Source organism: Hypomesus nipponensis, chromosome 4, assembly GCF_054491055.1.
Source record: "Hypomesus nipponensis isolate SF chromosome 4, ASM5449105v1, whole genome shotgun sequence".
Lineage (NCBI taxonomy): Eukaryota > Metazoa > Chordata > Actinopteri > Osmeriformes > Osmeridae > Hypomesus > Hypomesus nipponensis.
Window position 1 is genome coordinate 12,152,113 of NC_140364.1, and position 21,363 is coordinate 12,173,475.

Below are 21,363 nucleotides of genomic sequence, written 5' to 3' on the forward strand. Positions count from 1 at the left end.
TTTTTAGGAATGCTCTTGGCCCCTTCCTGGGGTGGGGGTATGGAGGGGGCAGAAGGGGAGAGATTATGACTTAGCCCCACTATCCCACCCCCCCCACCTCCGCTCTGCCCCCTTTGTGCTTTGGGGTGCAGAGAGAGCGAGAGGGGGGGGGGGGGGGTACCGATGTTTTGTACAGAGGAGACTCCTGTGTTTTGGGCATTTCTCTAGTGCTGTCAGTGCTGTATTATACTGTCCATGTCCTTTGGGTGAGAGAGGCAGCCCGCCACTTGATGCGGTGTACATTTGGAGCAGCCTTGTGTATATTTACTACGAGCACACCTGTAACCATATGTGTATAGTTAACAGAACCTGTGTATGCTTATTGCCTGGGCAACTATTTTTTGTAACTCCTGTTGTAGATTGTCTCTAAACAATTGTGTGATCTTTATTTTGAAACAAAACTGAACAAAAAAAACTTTCAAAATTTCAACTTTGTCTGGTGTGTTTTTGTTTTTGTAACCTGATTTCTGGGTTTGTGTTTTCCCACTGTTGATGCAGTAAAAGGCAGTCGGATATAGGCTACTTGTACTAAGATGTACCATTATAAATGTCGTTATTGAGTATATTTCTGATTCTTGTACTAAGTAACCTAGAAGTTGTAGACAACCGCAAACCAAGGATGGCGAAGCTAAATCAATCAAATGTTAGCTTTCTCTCCCATTTACCGGCAGTGATTATGAACCAGGTGAGGTACAAAATGGCGGGAGTATTTAGATGTGTAGGGACTCCCACTTACCGAATCAGTTCGTCAGGGAATTGTGCCAGTTCACACTTTGAACACCATGTTTTACATTTCCTGTTGGAGGCCTGTTTGACAGAGTGAATGATTCGTGTTAGTTGTTCACCTGAGCGCTGTAATACCACTGCCATTACTGGCACAGCCTGAACGCCGCGCATGCCCTCTGCGTGTGGAACGTGCCCTACCTAGGCCCCTGGGACCACTATTTAATGCGCGCGCGTCTGACCGAGAGAAGGTTTTCTAAGAGTTGACGGGCGCTACTACAGGACCTGCTGGTGCCTAAACGGGCTGCAGGGGGCATCTTCGGCTCACCCGGCAAAGGAGATCCCCCGCATCTCCATTTACACACACACACACACCCCTCCTTCTGCCAGACTCCCAGGCCGAGCGGCGTCGCCATACGGAACATACTGCTCTCAACTGAGAGGGGGAGGAGAGAGCGAGGGGAGAGAGAGAACGAAAGAGCTGAGGTCTTGCGTCTCCCGAGTCCCGATAGTAGATTACAATTCAAGCAAAAAGAAAGTAAAACCGGAGAAAAGATCCGAGTAGGTTTGCTGAGGAATCTCCCATCATCGGCAATTGATCACCGGAATAATAACGCGCGGTCTGATTGAGAACGGATTAAAAACGCCAGACGGATGATAGCGCGGACGGGTGGCGCGCTCTGAAGTTGGTGAATACCGAATACCAAAAGAAGCGCTTTTGTTTCTCCCGTGAAGCCATCGGGAGGCTGTGCTCGCGCCCCGAGCATGAAGCTACCGTGTCTGATGGCGCTCGTGGCGCTGCTTGCTCACACAGCCTCGGTAAGCACGAGTGTCCCTGCTTCCTTTGTGTTCCATTGTTGTGACCAAGACCCTTAAACACTGTTTTACGAAAGAACAATCTGGATCTAGGCTACCAGTATCAGGACCAAGGCTTTCAAATGCTTAATATGTGCGTGTTACTGTGTGCGTGTGTGTGTGTGTGTGTGTGTGTTGCATCGTCTATAATGAGGAAACGGTAGCAGTGTGCCTGCTACTCGGTGATCGGTTGTAAATCTTGGAATCGACCCACATTTCGGCCCTTGCTGCCCGTGACTCCCGTGTCTGGCTCGCGGCCCCCGTGCCCCCCGCCTTTCTCCTGTCTTTGTGTCTCAGAGTAGGGCTTTTATTGTGGCATCATGTCCCCTCGGCCTCGATTTCGGATGTGTGTGTGCAGGGAGAGAATGAGGGTTTGTGCACCAGTAATTAGCGGGTATTCTTTAATTGAGGATGATAGCAGGGCTTTAGTCCCGTGTCCTGCTATGTGGTGTCTGCCTCACAATCTCCTATCCTGCCTGTAATTCAGCTCAAGTCACACTGCAGCGGCTTTAACGACTTCATTACCGGTTATGGGTGCGAATACATGGTGGGGGGAGTTCCTTGTCCGGTCGCTTGATTTTCAGTGTTAAACGCTAGTTCGATCATCAGTAGATAACTGGGCCGTGACTGCCGACTGGGATTGGCAATAGGCTACATCCTAGGGCACATCCGTTACCGGAGGGTGTGTGTTTGTGGCAGAGGGGTGGGGTAGGGATGGGAAACGCGATGCGGTAGGCGAGGGATGGGGATGATGTCATCGGGAATCGCAAGGAGGGGAACTGATTAAGAATTCGCGAGCCCCCCGGAACCAACCCGTGCGTCACGCTCGGCCAGCACCCACACTTTCCGTTACCGATTTACACTGTGAGATCGTTGGACGCTTCTCTAGCTGGCCACGAGGATTCCATTGGCAGAATTGACTAAAGACACACCCACTTTATGTCTCTCACGCGCACACACACAGATTAGGCTACTGGGTCGGTCCTTGGTGGCCAGCCAGATATCTCCCACTGAGTTATTATAACCTTAACACCTCAGACGGAGACAGGTCTCTCTCTCTCTCTCTCTCTCTCTCTCTCTCTCTCTCTCTCTCTCTCTCTCTCTCTCTCTCTCTCTCTCTCTCTCTCTCTCTCTCTCTCTCTCTCTCTCTCTCTCTCTCTCTGTGTCTCTGTCTCTCTCTGTCTCTCTCACACACACTCACTCACTCTGTGTCTTACACACACAAGCACACACACAGTTTATCATGCTCAGATCAATGCAAGTGTGTTCCATGTTGGCACAGGTAACCATCACAAGGACACACACACAAGCATGAATTGTCCCGGAATGGCTCACCAACCCCAGACAGCCCTGCTTTTGGGAGTATGACACACACGCGCACATCACAGATTTTCTCACACAGATGGCACAGTCCTTCCTGCCTCCAGCACCGACTGCGTATGTGTGTCCTAATATTTAATGATCAATCCCCAGTAGAGTGACTCTGTTTGGTATTTCCTGTGATGGGAGGCTGTGATGTCAAATCCAGAGGCATTCGTTTAGATTAAGGCAGATTTTCCCACGGACACGCTCCCTGTATCTGTGTGTTGGGATGAGTTGCCAGACTTTTTTTTTCTTTTTTTCTCTCAAAAGTACGTATTCTCATCCCTTCGATACGTACACAACCACGTGACTTTTGTAATGTGTGTGTGTGCATGTCGAAGAAGCGGCTGTGTTTTTGAGGATCGTGTTTTGCTCGTGGAATGAATCAGTTTTTTGTGCCTCCGATCGTTGACAAAGCCCCCCATAGAGGCCAAGGGCTGGAGGGAGGGAGCAAGAGTTAGAAAATAGAGTGAGCTGGGGCATAGAGGAGGAGTGTGGAATGTGAGAGGCAATTTGACACAGGAAGTGGGTCTTTCTCACTCCCTCAGAGGACAAACAGTCCCTCAGAGACCCCCCCCCACACACACACACACAGACATGCACACACACACGTGCACTTTAGACACATAGGTGGATAGACACGCCACAAGGTGTTGATATTTCAAGGTTAGGGCAGGGGTGGCCTCTTCGTCTTTCCAGTCGTCCAGGAAATGAAATAAATCTGAGTTCATATCCGGAGCCGAGTTCACAGACTCGTGCAAGCTCCGTGAGTCCAGCCCAGCTCGAATGGAGACTGGCAGCACAACAATTGGCCGTACTTAACCCTCTCAGACTGAAAACAACCATCTCTCTAGCCTCTCCCTCAACTCCTGGCCCCGCTCAGTCACCTGGCTGTTTATGGATTTGTCGATTGGGTGGGAGGGAGCCAGCGGCGATAACGGGGGATGGTTAAACCCAGCCCCCCCCGTTTCTAGAAACAGAGCCCTCAGGCCAAGGTTTCTGTAGGTCACATCCATCACCCAGGAGCGATCTGTGGAAACACGAGGCTGTGTGGTTAGGGCGAAGGATTGTTTTTGTGCTCCTCTCTTGGAACTTGGAACAGTCCCTGAACGGCTTGAGAAACTCCTTGTCCCGTGTCCACGGGCCAAAACTTGGAAATACCTTTTTTAGGAATTCACAGCATGATGCAACACGACTTCCCTGGGGATCGTGTTCAACAAGTGGCCCAAAGACAACATTCCTGGGTGTTTGTTGGCTGTCCACATTCTATACCGTATTCTTTTATCCATATCGTTATAATACATATATTTGTACGTGCATAGACAGGTTTATGGGGTGCTGTTGACTCAATCACCCCCCTCCTCTCAAACACACACACACACACGCACACACACACAAACAAACACACAGGGACCAGTGGTGTTCAGTGTCAGTACTACGATAGCGCTAAGAGGGGTGTTGTTGATTCAGTGAGTCAGAGGGAGACTCAGAACGCTTCAGGTGTTTAAGGTAGGCCACAGCAGCGTAGTAACCACTGCTTTACAGACACAGCTCTGAGCCACAGTCATCTGTAGTCTGCAGCGCATGCACCCCCCCCCCCCCCCACACACACACACATACACACACATGCATACACACACAGTAATTGGGAAGAACTGCAGGCATACTCACATGCATATTCTCGGGAGAGTGTAGAGATAAAGGAGGAAGATGAATATAGAGAGGGGGAGGAGGAGGGGGAGGTCTGCATGGGAGGAATGCTGCACAGGAAGAGACGCTGAGGGATGGAGGTAGATAACAGAGATGGGTGTGGGAAGGAGAGCAAAAGGATAGACTGTTTGAGAATTGGTGGTTTGCGAAAACCCAAAATTGAAAGAGGGAATTGATGAAAGGGATGAAACGGGCGATGGAAAGGAAGGGAACGACCTATTCTGGTAGAATGGTAGAAATGTAAGAGGGGATAGAGGCAAGGAATGGTAAAGTAGAATGAGAGAGTTTGAGGGGTGTATAGAAAGACTAGGCAACAGTGATGAAGGGATAAAGATGGGGGGGAGGGGGTAAGGCCAGTGGGATGGAGGGAGTGATAGAGAGAGGGGGAGGGATAGAGAGGGAGGGAGAATGAGAGGGCATTAGAGGGAAGGATAGAGAGAGAGGGGGGAGGGAGGGATAGATAGATAGACAGAGTGGGATGGAAGGAGAGGGAGAGAGAGAAGGGGAGGGAGGGAGATTGGAGGGGAGAGAGGCGGGGAGGGAGAGAGAGAGAGAGAGAGAGAGAGAGAGAGAGAGAGAGAGAGAGGGGGGGGAGGGGGGAGAGAGGAGAGAGGAGAGAGAGAGGAGAGGAGAGGAGAGGAGAGGAGAGGAGAGGAGAGAGAGAGAGAGAGAGAGAGAGAGAGAGAGAGAGAGAGAGAGAGAGAGAGAGAGAGAGAGAGAGAGAGAGAGAGAGAGAGAGAGAGAGAGAGAGAGAGAGAGAGAGAGGAGAGGGAGAGGGAGAGGGAGAGGGAGAGGGAGAGGAGAGAGAGAGAGAGAGAGAGAGAGAGAGGGAGGGAGAGAGATGGAGGGAGGGAAGGAAAGAGGGAGGGAGAGAAGGAGGGAGAGAGGGAAGGAGAGAGAGGGAGAGAGAGAGGGAGAGAGGAGGGGAGCGAGAGAGAGAGAGAGAGAGAGAGGGAGGGAGGGAGGGAGGAAGAGGGAGAGAGGGAGAGAGGAGGGGAGGGAGAGAGAGAGGGAGAGAGGGAGAGAGGAGGGGAGGGAGAGAGAGAGGGAGAGAGAGGAGGGTGATAGGAGGAGAGGGAGGGGAGAGAGGGAGAGAGGAGGGGAGGGAGAGAGGGGGAGAGAGAGAGAGAGAGAGAGAGGGGGAGGGAGAGAGATGGAGGGAGGGAAGGAAAGAGGGAGGGAGAGAAGGAGGGAGAGAGGGAAGGAGAGAGAGGGAGAGAGAGAGGGAGAGAGGAGGGGAGCGAGAGAGAGAGAGAGAGAGAGGAGGGAGGGAGGAAGAGGGGAGAGAGGGAGAGAGGAGGGGAGGGAGAGAGAGAGGGAGAGAGGGAGAGAGGAGGGGAGGGAGAGAGAGAGGGAGAGAGAGGAGGGAGATAGGAGGAGAGGGAGGGGAGAGAGGGAGAGAGGAGGGGAGGGAGAGAGGGGAGAGAGAGAGAGAGAGAGAGAGAGAGAGAGAGGAGAGGGAGGGAGGCCAGAGCTGCTCAGTCCCAGGGGACACGGCTCTACCTGTTCTCCATGGCCGTCGCTATGACAACCACCATTGGCTGCTGCTGTCACGGCTTTATCTCTCTCACTCTCTGTCACCTCTGTCGCTCTCTTCCTTATTTTCCATATCTCCCTCTGTGTTCCCCGTCTCTTCACTCTCTGTCTCTACCTTCATTTACTCGTCTTTTCCAACTTGTCTTTCTCATCCTACCTCTTCCTTGTGTTTGTTTTCCATGCCCTTTCTCATCACAATCTCAGTTTGAAAATATTCTCTAATCTAATCTAATCTCTCCCTTTTCCTCTCTCGCTCATGTTCCTCTCTCTTTTTTATCCTACTACATCTGCTCGACCGTTTTATCTAAATGTAGAGAGAGTGGTGTGTAAGCATCTTGTGAAATGAAGTGTGTGTATTTGTGTGTGTTTTCTAGTAGGGGACCCTAAATTACAGAGCAAGATCAGCACTGTCTCCAAAACCACAAGGCATTCTGGGATCTCTGTGTTAGTGCTCTGCTATAAATATAAACCCAGAAACAGGGCGATTCCTTCCCACTAACAAACCTGTGTGTGTGTGTGTGTCAGAGAGAGAGAACGAGTGAGAGAACGAGTGAGAGAACGAGTGAGAGAACGAGTGAGAGAACGAGTGAGAGAGAAGGAGTCTGTATAGGGTTATCCAAAGTAGCTGTCCTTGCTGGCACTCAAACTCAGCTAAATTGTCCTCTGTACCACTGTATCGCACGTCTTTATCTGGTCATCTCTCTCTCCCTCTATCTCTCCATTTGACGTGTTTCCTTAACCACAGGCTAATTAGGTTAATGAGGGGCTGGATGGGTGTGGCCACCCTTGGTTATCCTGTACACTCTGCTTGATCTTAGAATTTGTAATCTGGGCAGTTTGGAGATAACAGCCAATAAAAGGTTGTTGGAAACTGGATTCTTGTTTGTGGTTCTTGAATGCAACTAGCCTTCTAAGTGAGTGAAGATGAGAGTAGATCTGTGTTTATGTGTTTATGCGATGATATAAAAAAAAATGATATTTTTTATCGGTCATGAGGTTATAAAACGAACTCAGGAAGTGTGTATTTCAAGATCCGCCCTTCATTTGAGAAGGGGTGCTTCCTGTGTAGAACAGTCGGTGTGTGTGTGTGTCTCTGTGACTGAACGTGTGCTGTATGTTTAAATGTGTATGTGTGCGTAAGATTGTGAGTGTGTGTGTGTGTGTGTGTGCGTCTGAATAATTTAGCCAGTGTCCCGACAGAGGAGTGAACCAGGTCAGAAGCTCATCCTCCATCGTTTCCTTCCCTCTAGCTCTCTCCGTCCTGACAAGCCTCTCCCCGTGCCCCCCCCCCTTTCTGCCTCCCTCCATCCCCTTCTAATTGGAGGAACAGGAATCATCCCAATGTGAAAAAACAGTCATGAATGTTCATATGCCGTACTTGTCTGTAGAGATTGGGTTCTACAATTATGAGCAAGGCATGAGCGGGGAAAATATACAGGTGTGCTAATGACGTGCGACCGCGGAAGTAGAAACCACGTAGAGCTAGAGAAGAGTGTGAGTCCATGTTGTGCGTGTGTGTTATGCATGTGTTCGTTTTTAGATCCCCCCCCTGGTAAATCTTTGAACCCCAGCTCTTTAAAGGATTCTTTCAAAGACGTTATCAGACTAAGCAACCTGCTGAAACTAATGAGGTGTGTGTGGGTGTCTGTGTGTGTGTGAGGGGGGGATCTTTGGATAAGCCATAGATGTAGATTGGGACACATTGCAGTTTTTGTTAACTCTCAGGACACGCACACAAATGCTTGCACCAATATTATGAGTCTGCAGCAGGTGATTTATTCCTAATCTTTCATCCCAACAGTTCTGGATTATCCCTAATCTCAACCAGCAGGGATGCGTCTCGTGTGTGTGTGCGTGTGTGTGTGTGTGTTTGTGTGTGTCACAGCGATGGTTATCGTTTACTACGGTGTCAAATTGAATGAGCTTGTCGTGTGATACGATGTGTTGTGACTTGGCAAGACGTTCAGCCTCGTGTTCAAACATACAACATGAGAACACAATGCTGGGGGGAGGGGGATGAACGCAGAGGGGTCAGAGGGAGAAAGATGGAGATCTATAGACGCTGACAGTGGAACTGACAGCACAGAGGGACAGGGGGGGTTTAGCAGGTCCAGCAGATAAAAAGACCAGATATTAACAGTAAAATCTGAATCACGATTGCAGGGGACAAAAAAAGATAGGTGTTTAATCACAGTCACACCATGTGGCCTGATAGAATAGCAGCGAAGACTTGGAGGTACCAGCTGGAGACTGGAGAGACAGAGAGGCCAGTGGTATGCAACGGAAAAGCGTGCAGGCGCGGACTGCAAGGACGAGTAAGAAAAGCGGTAGAGACGGAGAGAAGGAGGGAGGTGGAAGCGGATAATGGGGCCGTAGCCAGGGAATGAGCGAGGGAGGGAGGGAGGGAGGGAGGGATGGATGGCAGGAGTGTAGAGGGAGGGGGAGGCACTGGGAGCATCAGAAAGGCTGGTGGTTAAGGAGGGCTCCTTAAGAGCTTAGTGAAGCTGAGAGGGATTGAATGGACAGAACAACCTGGACGGGATTACAGGGAGAAAGAGAGAGAGAAGGAGAGACCGAATGATTGAAGTGGAGAGAGAGAGAGAGAGAGGGTTCATTGTTCATTCATTAATGTGCAGCACACTACATTTTGTTCTTTTACATTTTTGAATCGCCCAAAGCCATACTTAAATTTGCTCAGATAGCGATGGCTTGGACCACACTGGGAAGGGTGCGTTCCATAGAGGATGTCACACATACTGTGTGTGCATGTGTTGGTGTGTGAGGTGGATATGTGAGGTACGGTCAAATGTATTATGCCAGAGTGCAGCAACACACAAGCACACTCCCCGCTCACGCACGCACAGGAACCTCTTTCCGTTAGAGATCGAATTACAGACTACTGATTCGATTTTTCATCCCTCCGTCAGAGAAAAAAAAACACCACTCTGTTTCTCCCTCCACTTGCTTCTCTCTCTGTCTCTCTCTCTCTCTGTCTGTCTCTCTCTCTCTCTCTCTCTGTCTCTCTCTGTCTCTCTCTCTGTCTCTCTCTGTCTCTCTCTCTCTCTGTCTGTCTCTCTCTTTGTCTCTCTCTCTCTCTGTCTGTCTCTCTCTCTGTCTGTCTCTCTCTCTGTCTGTCTCTCTCTCTGTCTCTCTCTCTCTCTCTCTCTGTCTCTCTCTCTCTCTGTCTCTCTCTCTCTCTCTGTCTCTGTCTCTGTCTCTGTCTCTGTCTCTGTCTCTGTCTCTGTCTCTGTCTCTCTCTGTCTCTCTCTCTCTCTCTCTCTCTCTCTCTCTCTCTCTCTCTCTCTCTCTCTCTCTCTGTCTCTGTCTCTCACCATCCTTCTTGTCCCGTGGATGAATCAAATGTTAGGAATCCTAACGTCAACCAACCCTGTGATGGAATACAATGCATGTCTATGTGTTTGTGTGTCCGTCAGTTTGTGAGTCTTTGTATGGAACTTGTCGATCGTATGTTAAGAAAAGATCATTGATTTTTCTGGAGTCCTCCACCCTGCCTCTCTCTGTCTCTGTCTCTGTCTCTGTCTCGGTCTCTCTCTCTCTCGGTCTCAGTCTCGGTCTCGGTCTCTCTCTCTCTCTCTCTCTCTCTCTCTCTCTCTCTCTCTCTCTCTCTCTCTCTCTCTCTCTCTCTCTCTCTCTCTCAGACACACAAAGGCAGCTTGGTCCGTGGGGCGCTCTCACACACAGGAACATTTCTGAGCCCTTTTGAAAAGTTTCTTAGGAACACGAGAAAAGTTACAGCCGCGGGCACCACGCCCTCCCACTGGCCCAGAGAAACAACCCATTCAGACAGGCTATAATCACACACACACACACACACACACAGACACGTACAGACACGCACAAAAACACAAAACACATACACACACACACGCTAAATGGAATCACTGAAACAAAAATGATCACCCTTTTGACACAGTCATCAATTTACACCAACACTCACACAGACGATTGGACAAGGCTCAAAAGCCACACACAAGTGCTTCACACACATGAACACACACAACTGAAGTGTGAAAGTTGGGAGTTGACAGCATTTCAAGGCAATGTTGGTAGCAGGCCATTTAACCATATCTCACACATCCAGTACTCAACCCATACACTGACACACACACACACCACACACGGTCAGATGCATGTTTCATGATGTCATGTATAATAGAAAAATATTCCACACAGCCACGGATAAACAGTCTAGTGTGCGTGTGTGTGTGTAGTGTGCACGTGTGTTACACAGACTTTAATCCAGTTGGATGGTGAGATTAGTGTAACATCTGGGTCCTACATAGAGATATACATCTGCAGCTCCCTCTATCTCCCTCCCCTGCTCCCTGCAGCCTCCCCCCCCCCCTTCTTCATCTCTCTCTTCATCCCTCTTTTCTGACCAACACTCTTTTTTTCCCACCCTTTTGTTCCCCCCTCCCCTCATCCATGGCAGGCTGTAGCCGGTCCACTTAAGCTTGGACCAGATCAGTCCAGGCTCCAGACATTATACAACGCTGCTGAGTGCTTCTCGGCACTCGGGTCGATTACAAGGAGCTGATCAGTTGTTCTCTGGCATCGTTTGAGCTACCTGACACCTATTGAGTTCTCTCTGACAACTCTTGAGTCTGTTCTCAAGAGCTGGTTTCAATGTCAGCTGTTCTCTCGGCTTTGAAAGGGCTACAGAAATCTGACAACCAGTGGTCAGTTGTAGACCAATGAACTGCCGTCCACTGGGGGAGCCTTTTAGAAGGTGTGTGAGTTTGAGGGATTTCTCGGCTAATCTCCGCTAAAGGTAGCAGGTGTCTGAATGAGGTCATCACCTAGAAACCCACTCACTCAGCGTTGAACCCCTCCCCCCCCCATCCTCTCTCTACCAGCTGGGTGCGTTGGATCAGAGTCAACCTTGGACACCAACAAATTAAATTAGACCAGGCCCAGGAGAGGACGAGGGAGAGAGATGGAGGGCCATAAAAAAAGAGATTGGGGAGATGGATCCGGTGGGAGGGCGAGGGGGGGGGAGGGTGGGTGGGTGGGAAACAAGTGAGATGTGGAGAAAAAAACACATCTGACAGCTGGGCAATACACAGAAGCTAGTGGTAGCTGTAAACTATACATCCGCCATCTGTACCAAGCGCTCTGGCCCTTCAACAATGCAGAGTGTTGCGTTTTCCACCTCCTTCCTTCCTTCCAGCCTGTCCATCATCTCCATGGCAGCTGAGGGGTGGTTTGGAGATAAGAGCCCGGGGCGAGGAGGTGAGGTAGCCGGATCGTATGTCGGGACAATAGCATGAGACGCTCTGCCTCTTCACCAGACCCCGTGCTCCCTTCACTCTGATTACACAGGAATGCGTTTGAAGTGAATCTCAGTCAGAAACAAATCTCTTTCTATCTATCTCTCTCGCTCTCTCTCCTACACACAAAGAGGAAAGACCACTTCTAAACCTGAATATCAGGTATAGTAAAGGATGGTACAAGCTGTTTGTCTGCGTGTGTCTGTGTTGATTGTGGGAATCCGAGCCAGGTTGTAATGGCTGTGTTTACAGTTGCCTCGTTGGACAACTTGTCTGCTAATGTATTCTGGCTTCCTCTATTCTGCTGTTGGCTTAGCTAACCTGTTGTATTGTTCTAAAATGGTACACAAACAGATACACCTACACACACACACACACACACAGTCTAACACAGGGGAAGTACTTATGCTAACACATCATTTATAAAACAGCCTGTACTATCTTGGGACTTTTCAGCAGAGCGACATGACTCAGATCCCTTCGATAGAAAAACCCTGTCAACACTGCAGAGAGTGATCCAGAAAGACGCCAGTAGAACCTCACATCGCACGGCCTCCTGAGGCCCGTGAAAGACTGCAACAAAGCGTAGCTGCAGGACAGAGCAGCCGATAGGATCATTTACAACTGGTCATTTCGAAGGGGCCCCAGGTTATAGGGTTCAGGAGCCTTTGAGACATGCACGTGTGGGGGTAGTTTGCAGGGTATGCAGCACAGGCATTATGCACAGCTGTTTATAGAGGACTGTGTGGAGGCACAAACTGCAGACCGGGCAGAATTATCCTTCCCTAAAGTTACATAAAACAAACACACACACCAACCACAAACAAACCCTGTGATTATATACACAGAGAGGCACACACGCTTGACGAACACACTCCCTGTAATTACACACACACACACACACACACACCCACCACGCTACATACCCTAAATGAGCACATTCGGCATCCGCTCATATGTTTAGCCTCTGGGTGGGAGAAAGACTGCACATTTACTCCTATAGAATAAACATAGATAACGCGCACATAAACAGACACACATTTCTTTCCACGTCTCTCACACTGCATTTCTTTTCCCCATAGTCACTAACGTACAGACACATTCCAGACACAAAGAGTGTGTAACCTAATTCCATGTTTTGTCAGACTGAAAACAGACAGACCAGCAGCATCTGTGTCCTGGTTGGTTGTCGTTTGATGGGTGTTTGTGGAAGTGTGTGTAGTGTGTAGTGTGTAGTGGGAATCGTTACTGTGGCTCAGGAGGTTGTGTTTCGAAGGTTGCGTTGGGCCTTAGGGGCTGCTGTGGTTATTTGTGTGTGTGTTTCTGTGTGTGGAAGGGTGTGGAAGGGTGTGTGGGGATGTTTACAGCTGGGTTGGATATAATAAGGAAGTGTACCAAGATAGTTGTGCTACGGATGGAGAAGAGAGAGGTGTGGACCTGAAAGAGAGGGATGGGGGAGAGAAACATGGAGGAGTGCAGGTGGAGGAGTGGAGGAGAAAGAAGCGTTGTGATGGTATGGGAGGGAGGGAGGGAGGGAGGGAGGGAGGGAGGGAGGGAGGGAGGGAGGGAGGGAGGGAGGGAGGGAGGGAGGGAGGGAGGGAGGGAGGGAGGGAGGGAGGGAGGGAGGGAGGGAGGGAGGGAGGGAGGGAGGGAGGGAGGGAGGGAGGGCTAGATCATTAGACGATGGAGGTCTGGTTTGGTGTTGCTTTCAGGTTGTTTGTTTGGTGTTACGCAACAACCTGCTGATTTAGTTACAGCAGCCCCGGAGTGTGTGTGTGTGTGTGTGTGGTAGCCTCTCACTGTGGGAGAGGGGGATTTCTGTAAAAGACTGAGGTTGCCCCTAGCAACAAGCTTCATTGTGAAACTGATCCTTGTTAGACATAGACACACACACACACTCCAACCATGCATGCTCTAAGATGTCTTTTCAGCACTTCCTGGTGTTGGGAAATTACTGCTTCCCCCCATAAAAGGCACAAACACACACACACGCACACGGATGAACACACAAGTGTGGGCACGTATACCTCACAGAGACACAGACACAGTTAAGTGAAACAACAGCCCCGCCTTCTGTTTTGGGCCCCTCAAATTTCAGCTTCCTCCAATCTCAATTCAACTTCATAATGGGAATGCAGACACAGCTCAGGAGATGCAGTGTAGGTGTACTGTTTCTCCATCTCTCTAATCCTGGCTCAGGTTTAGGTATGCTGTGTGGGACTTTGATGTGGTCAGGTTTCCAGATTCCATTATGGTTTTATTGGCTTTTAAAGGCATCATGTTTCCTCCGCCTGGTCTTAGAGAATCATAAAGCAGGTATTAGCCTCCACTCAGATCCGCTGGGTAGCTTACCTGCCAGGATGTCCAACAGACTCCGATTCATACAAGATAGAGTTAGCAACATTTATGCGTTTGCGCTGACATTGTTCGATGTTCTTATCTTGAAGGAATTAATTAAACTGTTGAATCCTTTGTTTGTTTGAGTATGAGGTGTTTTTAATGATTGCTAGAAATGTTACATGTTTCTCTGAGGGCGGGTTCAGGTTGGTAACGGATGACTAAATGTGAGCTGACTTCACACCACAGAGTGGTCATGTTGAGTTGAATGGTTTACTGCAATTAGGAGAGAATGAAGTGAAACTGAGAGATTAACTCTAAAGAGAACTTTGTTGAGGTCACTTACCCTGCATAACCTATAGAACCCTGAGTACAGAGGCACCAATACACACACACAGACAGACACACACAGAACTTTCAACACATTTCATTTTTATACATGGAAACGATATATGCACACCACATACAGTATACTCATTGTTCCATTAATTTCCATATAAATGGTTTGCAAGAGGTTTGGTTTAGCTATCCATGTCCAGATGGTTATCAGTTGGATCTGTCTTTGATTCTGCCACAGACAGATTGTCAGAATAGCCCTTACAGAAGTAGCACAACAATCTCCTGCCAAACTCTGGGCTTTAGATGCTGTGCTCTAGGACGATCCCTCAATGTTGTATGAGGCAGACAGATGCCACTAATGGTACCTCTCTGAATGCTTTAAGTGAAAGACGTGTGTGTGTGTGTGTGTAATCTTTGCATGTATAATCAAGCAAAGTGGTCACAATGACATAAACCATTGTAGAAGCATGCTAAATCTAATTTTTTTCTCCTTCTCTCCCTCCTATTATTTCTCCATCTCTCCCTGCCTCCCTCCACCTCTCTCTCTCCTATTCACTTTCTCCACCTCTCTTTCAACCCCCCCTCTCTCTCCTATTATCTTTCTCCATATCTCTCTCCTCCCCCTCTCTCTCTCCTATTCTCTTCATCTCCCTCCCCCTCTCTCTCTCTCATATTCTCTTCATCTCCCTCCCTCCCTCCCTCCCTCCCTCTCTCTCACTCCCTCTCCCTCTCCCTCTCCCTCTCCCTCTCCCTCTCCCTCTCCCTCTCCCTCTCCCTCTCCCTCTCCCTCTCCCTCTCCCTCTCTCTCTCTCTCTCTCTTTCTCTTTCTCTCTCCCTCTCCCTTTCCCTCTCCCTCTCCCTCTCCCTCTCCCTCTCCCTCTCTCTCTCTCTCTCTCTCTCTCTCTCTCTCTCTCTCTCTCTCTCTCTCTCTCTCTCTCCCTCTCCCTCTCCCTTTCCCTCTCCCTTTCCCTCTCTCTCTCTCTCTCTCTCTCTCTCTCTCTCTCTCTCTCTCTCCCCCTCTCCCTCTCCCTCTCTCTCTCTCTCTCTCTCTCTCTCTCTCTCTCTCTCAGGGGCAGACCTCGTGGTCTCCCTCTCTGGATCAGGAAGGTTCCTCAGGGGATGAGTTCTACGATGATGAAGACCTCTTCTCAGGCTCCGGCTCTGGCTGTGAGTATGTGTGCGGGGGAAGTGTGAGTGCGTATGAATCTGTGTGAGTGTGTGTGCGAGGTGTGTCTGTGTGTGCGTGCGAGGTGTGTGTGTGTACTCTGAGCCCTGTGGATGTAAAGAGGTGACAGCTGCTGTGTTTAAGTCTGCTGCTCTGGTTCTCCCCCCCCCCCCTCCCGATCGGTAGTCAAGCTAAACACAGGCACCAAGCACACCAACGCAAACGTACAGATCGCTCAAATAGACTGTAGTAGGTCACTCACATGCACAGACCAGATTTCCCTACAGAAATAGGCTTCCTACACAAATAGAATTATAGAGACAGACACATATAGTCATGTACACACTTGAACACACACCAGCAGAACCAACACCCAGATTCCACCAGATTAAGTGATTTTATTGACTGTAATCTGATTACTGACTGTAGATCAGATGATCACACACAAACCGACGTGTGTGTGTGTGTGTGCCAGTCTGTCTTTAGGTCTATTCATGCAAGAATTCTCTTTAACTCGAATCACAGGTGTCCCATCATCTTTATTAGAGGTCTGTTGTTGCAGCTTCAGCAGGCCTCTCCCAGTATGACTCAGTCTGGCTATTATATCAGTTCAAACACTGCGCCAGTGCCCTGCTAAATTACTGTTTAGCACAAGGAGTGGCACAACACTGGTGTGGAGAAAACAGCAGAGCTAATGGCTTTGGTCAAACACTGACATTGGCCTTTGGAATGCGAGGAGTTTGACCTGGCCCTGGGAACACTGTCTGGTGTAAGAAAGACAGTATTGTTCTGCGTAGATATCTGTCTGCATCAGCTCTGTTTGATCTGCAACCCAAGAAGCCTCATTGACACGAGAGAGGCAAGAACTTGGTCATTGAAATCATGATGGGAAAAGTCACTCAACAGCATCTCCCCACCCCCCCCACTTCTCTACCCACCTCTCTTTCTTTCTTTCTCTCTCCCTCTCCTCCTCTCTCTCCCACACAACTCCTCCCTCTCTCCTCCTCCTCTCTCCAGTTCCAGATCTGAAGCAGAGACCTACGGCTGCAGGAGTGGCCTTCACCACAGAGGAACCCGTCCCGTTGTCCACGACACAGGCCACTGGCCCCGCCCCCTCGGCGCCCCCCGCTGCCGAGCCCAGCCCCAACCCCGACCCCACCACCCCACTGCCCACCGAGGCCGAGGGAGAGAGCGGGGCGGATTGGGAGCGGGAGAGGGAGCAGGAAAGGGAGAAGGAAAGGGAGAGGGAGAGAGAGAGAGTCCGTGAGCTGGAGCGAGAGAGGGAGAGAGAAAAGGAGAGGGAGCGCGAGAGGGAGAGAGAACGTGAAAGAGAGAGGGAGAGGGAGAGAGAGCGGGAGAGGGAACTAGTGAGGGCGGCGCAGAGCACCGTCTCCCCCAAGTTCCCCGATGCCGTTCCCGTGGCGACCACCGGCTCTACCGTTCCCACCGCGGAGTCCGCCATGCCGTCTAGTGGGCTGGATGACCTGGTCACCACAGAAGAAGATGAAGACGTCTACATCTCGCCAGAGCCTAGCACATCCTATCCCAACATACCTCTGGACACCACCACAGAAGAAGACATGCCCACCACAACAGAGGCCACATCCGAACCTACGACAACTCCACCCCTGCCCACCACCGCCGAGCCCTCCACAACAGTCAAAACCAACGCGCCCTTCAGGCCGAGGGCCCCGGTGACCCCGCCCTCTCGGGCGACTCCCACGGGACGGACGACACGCCCCCCACCGCCCTCCACAACACAGGTGGGCTTGGTTAGCAACACCCCAGCACAGGTCAACAACACCACCGACAGAGTTAGGTGGTCCAGGTGGTCGTTCGTTGTGTTTTGTGTGGTTGGCTGTTCGTCAGCGGTCATCAGACTGCTGCAGTACGGACTGCTTTTATGTTGAAGGTTTATCACTGCATCTCAGATGGATGGAAGCATGGAACATGCCCTTATATAGTAAACAGCCACGACTTAAAGTAGAGCTAGTTTCTGTGATCTGACAGAATGATTATGCAAATGCATACCCACATTTTATGGCCTTGTATTGACTATTTCTGTGGTTAGCTCCAAGGTTATTTACACAGTGCTGTTTTGGAGGTATTTAAATCTTGACATTTTCCTACTAATCAAGACACAGACTCTCATTGTGTAAATGTTGTCTGGAACAGGAACTAGGAAAAGTGATTTTATTGAGGTTTGGATGGATATCAAGACAGACATAAGGCAACCAATGAAGTTACACATTTAACCTCTCTCCTTTTCCCTTTGTTTCCCCCCCTCCTTAACTCCCCCCATCTCACCCCCCCCCCCCCTCTCTTCATCTCCATGTCTTCCTCCTCCCTCCCTAGGCGCGTTCGGAGGAAGGTAATAACGAGGTGGGGGTCGTGGGACCCAGCGGAGATTTCGAGATCCGTGAAGAAGACAGGAGGCAGAACGAGCTGGGGCGAGACCGGAGCCTGGATGTGGGGGCGGGGCCCGACCTCGTGGGCAACACGGTGGACACAGGAAGCTCCGCCGCCCAGCTGCCCCAGAAGAACATCCTGGAGAGGAAGGAGGTTCTGATAGGTAGGACTGCTTGTCAATCACTAGGACTGGGGAGGGTGCACAGTTTGCGTGACTGTCTAAATGTGAGCTGATCTGTCTGTCTGTCTGTCTGTCTCCGTGTCTGTTTGCCTGGCTATTAGCAGTACCAACTATAGGTTACTTACTGTAATGTCGCTCACCTAAGCACACCTGACCTGAGTACACCTGAGTATCGTAGCTCCCTCCTGCCTCCTGCCTCCAGCCTCCTGCCAACAGAAGTAGTCTCCTCTTGTTCTCTCCCTGACTGAGGCACCATGGATCAACTGGTCTAATCAACAGTTGAACATGTTCAAATCTGAGGGTGTTTCAGAAGTAAAAATGGAAAGATCAGTGAATCAGTACCGTCTGAGAACAAGCTGTGTTAGTCTTGGATAGTCTCTCTACCTCTTTATCTCTCCCCTGTCTCTCTCCCTCTCTCTCTCTTTCTCCCTACCGACCTCCCTCTCCTCTCTTGTCTCTCCCTGTCGCTCTCTCTCTACCTTCCACTCTCTGTTTGTCTCATTCTTTTTCTATCCGTTTCAGTTTTATCTGATCTGATTGGCTCTCTGTCTTCTCTCCAGCTATTCTGATTGGTGGGCTGCTGGCTGTGGTTTTCGCTGACTTCCTGGTCATCGGTAAAGAGCAGGAACCAGCAAGCTGTAGCGTGTACCTGTGGTAGCCACACAGGGATAAAAAAAAAAAAACACAACACGGCTTGCATCTATGGCTGGTTGTGGCACATTACCACAGTGCGTCAGAATCACACCTGGGTCAAATAGCAAAGTCGTCTCAAAAGTGCAAACTGGTACGCGCCCCATGTGCTTTGCAAGCAGACCAAGCACACAAAGGATTTGAAAGATAAACAGATTCTATTTTGATCCAGGTCTGGTGGGAAGGGCACTTATATATTGATGTTGTAAGAAAGAACATTCCAATTTTATTGTATTTGTTAAGGAAGATAATAAAACTGTTCAGGACTTTTGCAATTTTCCTAAGAAAGATTTAATGGTATATTTACCTTTTTGGAGGCACAGTTATTAACATTAATACACTAGTAACACACAGCTCATAAATTTTGATATTGGGAGCCTAGCCTAGATTAAGCTGTCTCTAGCTTCTATGGGCTTGTTTAGCATTGCTTTTAGGTCATGCGTGTTTAGGATTGATTGTAGATTGCAGTGTTTAAAAACAAAACAATGCAAGACAAATGTGAGGTGGTTGCTAATAGCATTTGTGTCTCGTCCTGTTTTGTGCTTGCCTGTTGCCTGCGTGTATGAGCCTATTCAACGCTATTTCCCTCAAGTTTTGACCTATTTCTCTCTCTTCCTCTCAGCGGTGATTGTGGGAGGTGTAGTGGGAGCTCTGTTTGCTGCCTTCCTGGTGATGCTGCTGGTCTACAGGATGAAGAAGAAGGACGAAGGAAGCTACACGTTAGAAGAGCCTAAACAGGCTACTGTTACCTACCAGAAACCAGACAAGCAGGAGGAGTTCTATGCATAACCTGAGCCGAGAGACCCAGAGAGAGAGAGAGAGAAAGTGAGAGAGTGTGAGAGAGAGGGAGAGAGACAGAAGAAATGGGGAGAGAGAAATAGATCTTGGTTCTCCACTCCACCCCTCTTCTCTTCCCCCTCCCTCCTTCCCTTCCTCACCTCCACCCTCCCCATCCCTCTCTCCTCTCCTCCTTACCAGTCCCTCTTGAGAGTGCCTATCTCTCTGTGGACTCAGAACTTTCTTTTCAACAAAAAAAAAAGATAAAAAAAGATAAAAATATATCAGCAGAAAAATAACCATAAACACATACACAAAACAGTTTTTTTCCCCAGTAAATGTTGTTATTAATATTCTACAAATTATCGTTCTGATGTTATGAAAATGATTTCGTAAAAACACAAGCTCTTAACCTGTGTTCCAGCACAAAGTTCCTCTTCTATTCCACAGAGCGAATGAGATAGACAGAGGGTCGGGGTGAGAGGACGATGGAGAGACAGAGAGAGGAGGGGTGAGATGGGGAGAAAGAGAGAGGAGGGGTGAGATGAGGAGAAAGAAAGGGAGACAAAAGAAGAAGAAGAAAAGAGAGGCGTAGAACCCGCCCTTAACCCAAACACATCAAGTATCTGATTCGCCACACAGAGACAGAGACAGGGGTCAACGGTGAAAGGAAAGGTCTCTTTGTGCATTCCATCCTTCTGGTGCTCACACACACACACACATACCCACCCACACACACACACTCGCCCGCACGCACACACAAACACACATACCCACACACATGTCTGCTAATGGCTCTGACCCCTCTCTCTGTGCTTGGCCAATCAGAACACGGATCTCAACCCTCAGTTAACATTCTCCCTGTCTCAGGAGAATGTTTTGGAAACATTTGCGTAGCAAGCAAAAGATGCTGGTGCTTACACAGAGTTAGCAGTGAGTCTACTCCTCTAAGCTGTACAAAGATGACTAGTTATGGATAGTAATAATAATCAATAATATATCAATGTTCCGGGCTGGATGTTAAATAATAATAATGATAATAATAATACGTCAATGGAAGGATGTGTATTTAGCAGTTTTAAAGGTTTATATGTAAATATGAGCATATCTTTCTTTCATCACTCTAACCATTTGCATGATCATGAAGAGCTTCTATCAAATCACATTCATTACGTAAATGAGCTGTGCTCTTGTCCACACACACACACACACATCGCACGCACACACTTCCACACACACGCACGCACAGACACTGGCACATAAACACAAGTATAGTCATATCATCTGATGTACATGAACTTTCAAACACTCGCTCTAAATATCAGAACAATCTTTATCATCATCATCATCATCATCATCCTCACGAGTGATATGAGTGAGTCTAGGTGGTTTCAGTATGTTATTGATTAGTTATCAATCAGTTGCTGGTTGGTTAGCGTTTGGTCTATTGTGTATAAGCACAACTATGTATCCATACATCCAATCCCCTTGCATGCTCACTTTCTTTGTGTTTCACCATTGGCTGTCTGTTTAAAGGGGGAGGGCCATTGGGACTGAGGGAGGGGTTAATACAGGAAGTGACGCTCCGAGAAGATCTTACCTTCCAGCACAGATCTAGGACCAGCTCATCTGTAGCCATTCTGATGAGCCGAGATCAGTGAGAAGGAAGGGGGGGGGGGGGTGCTTCATTCATCACAGGGGGCCTCTCTGGCTTTGAGGGGGGAGGGAAGGGGTTAGGAGACAGGGGGTTGTGCTTCTATCTAAGATTGTAACAATAACCACACCAGGGTGACTGGACTAGTAGCTTACTATACTCAGTACTGTAGAACAACTGCATGGGAGTTAAACTATACTAGTCGTGGTGTGTGTGTGTGTGTGTGTAACTGAGGGGTGTGTACAAGGTGGAATGTACTGTGTGTAGGTATTTGTTTACCTGCTCCAGCAGTTCA

General features: G+C 49.1%; 1 protein-coding gene across 1 annotated transcript; it reads left to right on the plus strand.

Moving 5' to 3' along the window:
• The first annotated feature begins 1,161 nt into the window (after positions 1 to 1,161).
• On the plus strand, positions 1,162 to 20,714 carry sdc3 (syndecan 3). The gene is made up of 5 exons (XM_084696695.1): positions 1,162 to 1,581; positions 15,263 to 15,359; positions 16,375 to 17,120; positions 17,713 to 17,929; positions 19,260 to 20,714. The coding sequence occupies exons 1-5, from the start codon at positions 1,528 to 1,530 to the stop codon at positions 19,424 to 19,426; spliced, it is 1,281 nt and encodes a 426-aa protein (XP_084552821.1). The 5' UTR covers positions 1,162 to 1,527; the 3' UTR covers positions 19,427 to 20,714.
• The last annotated feature ends 649 nt before the right edge of the window (positions 20,715 to 21,363 follow it).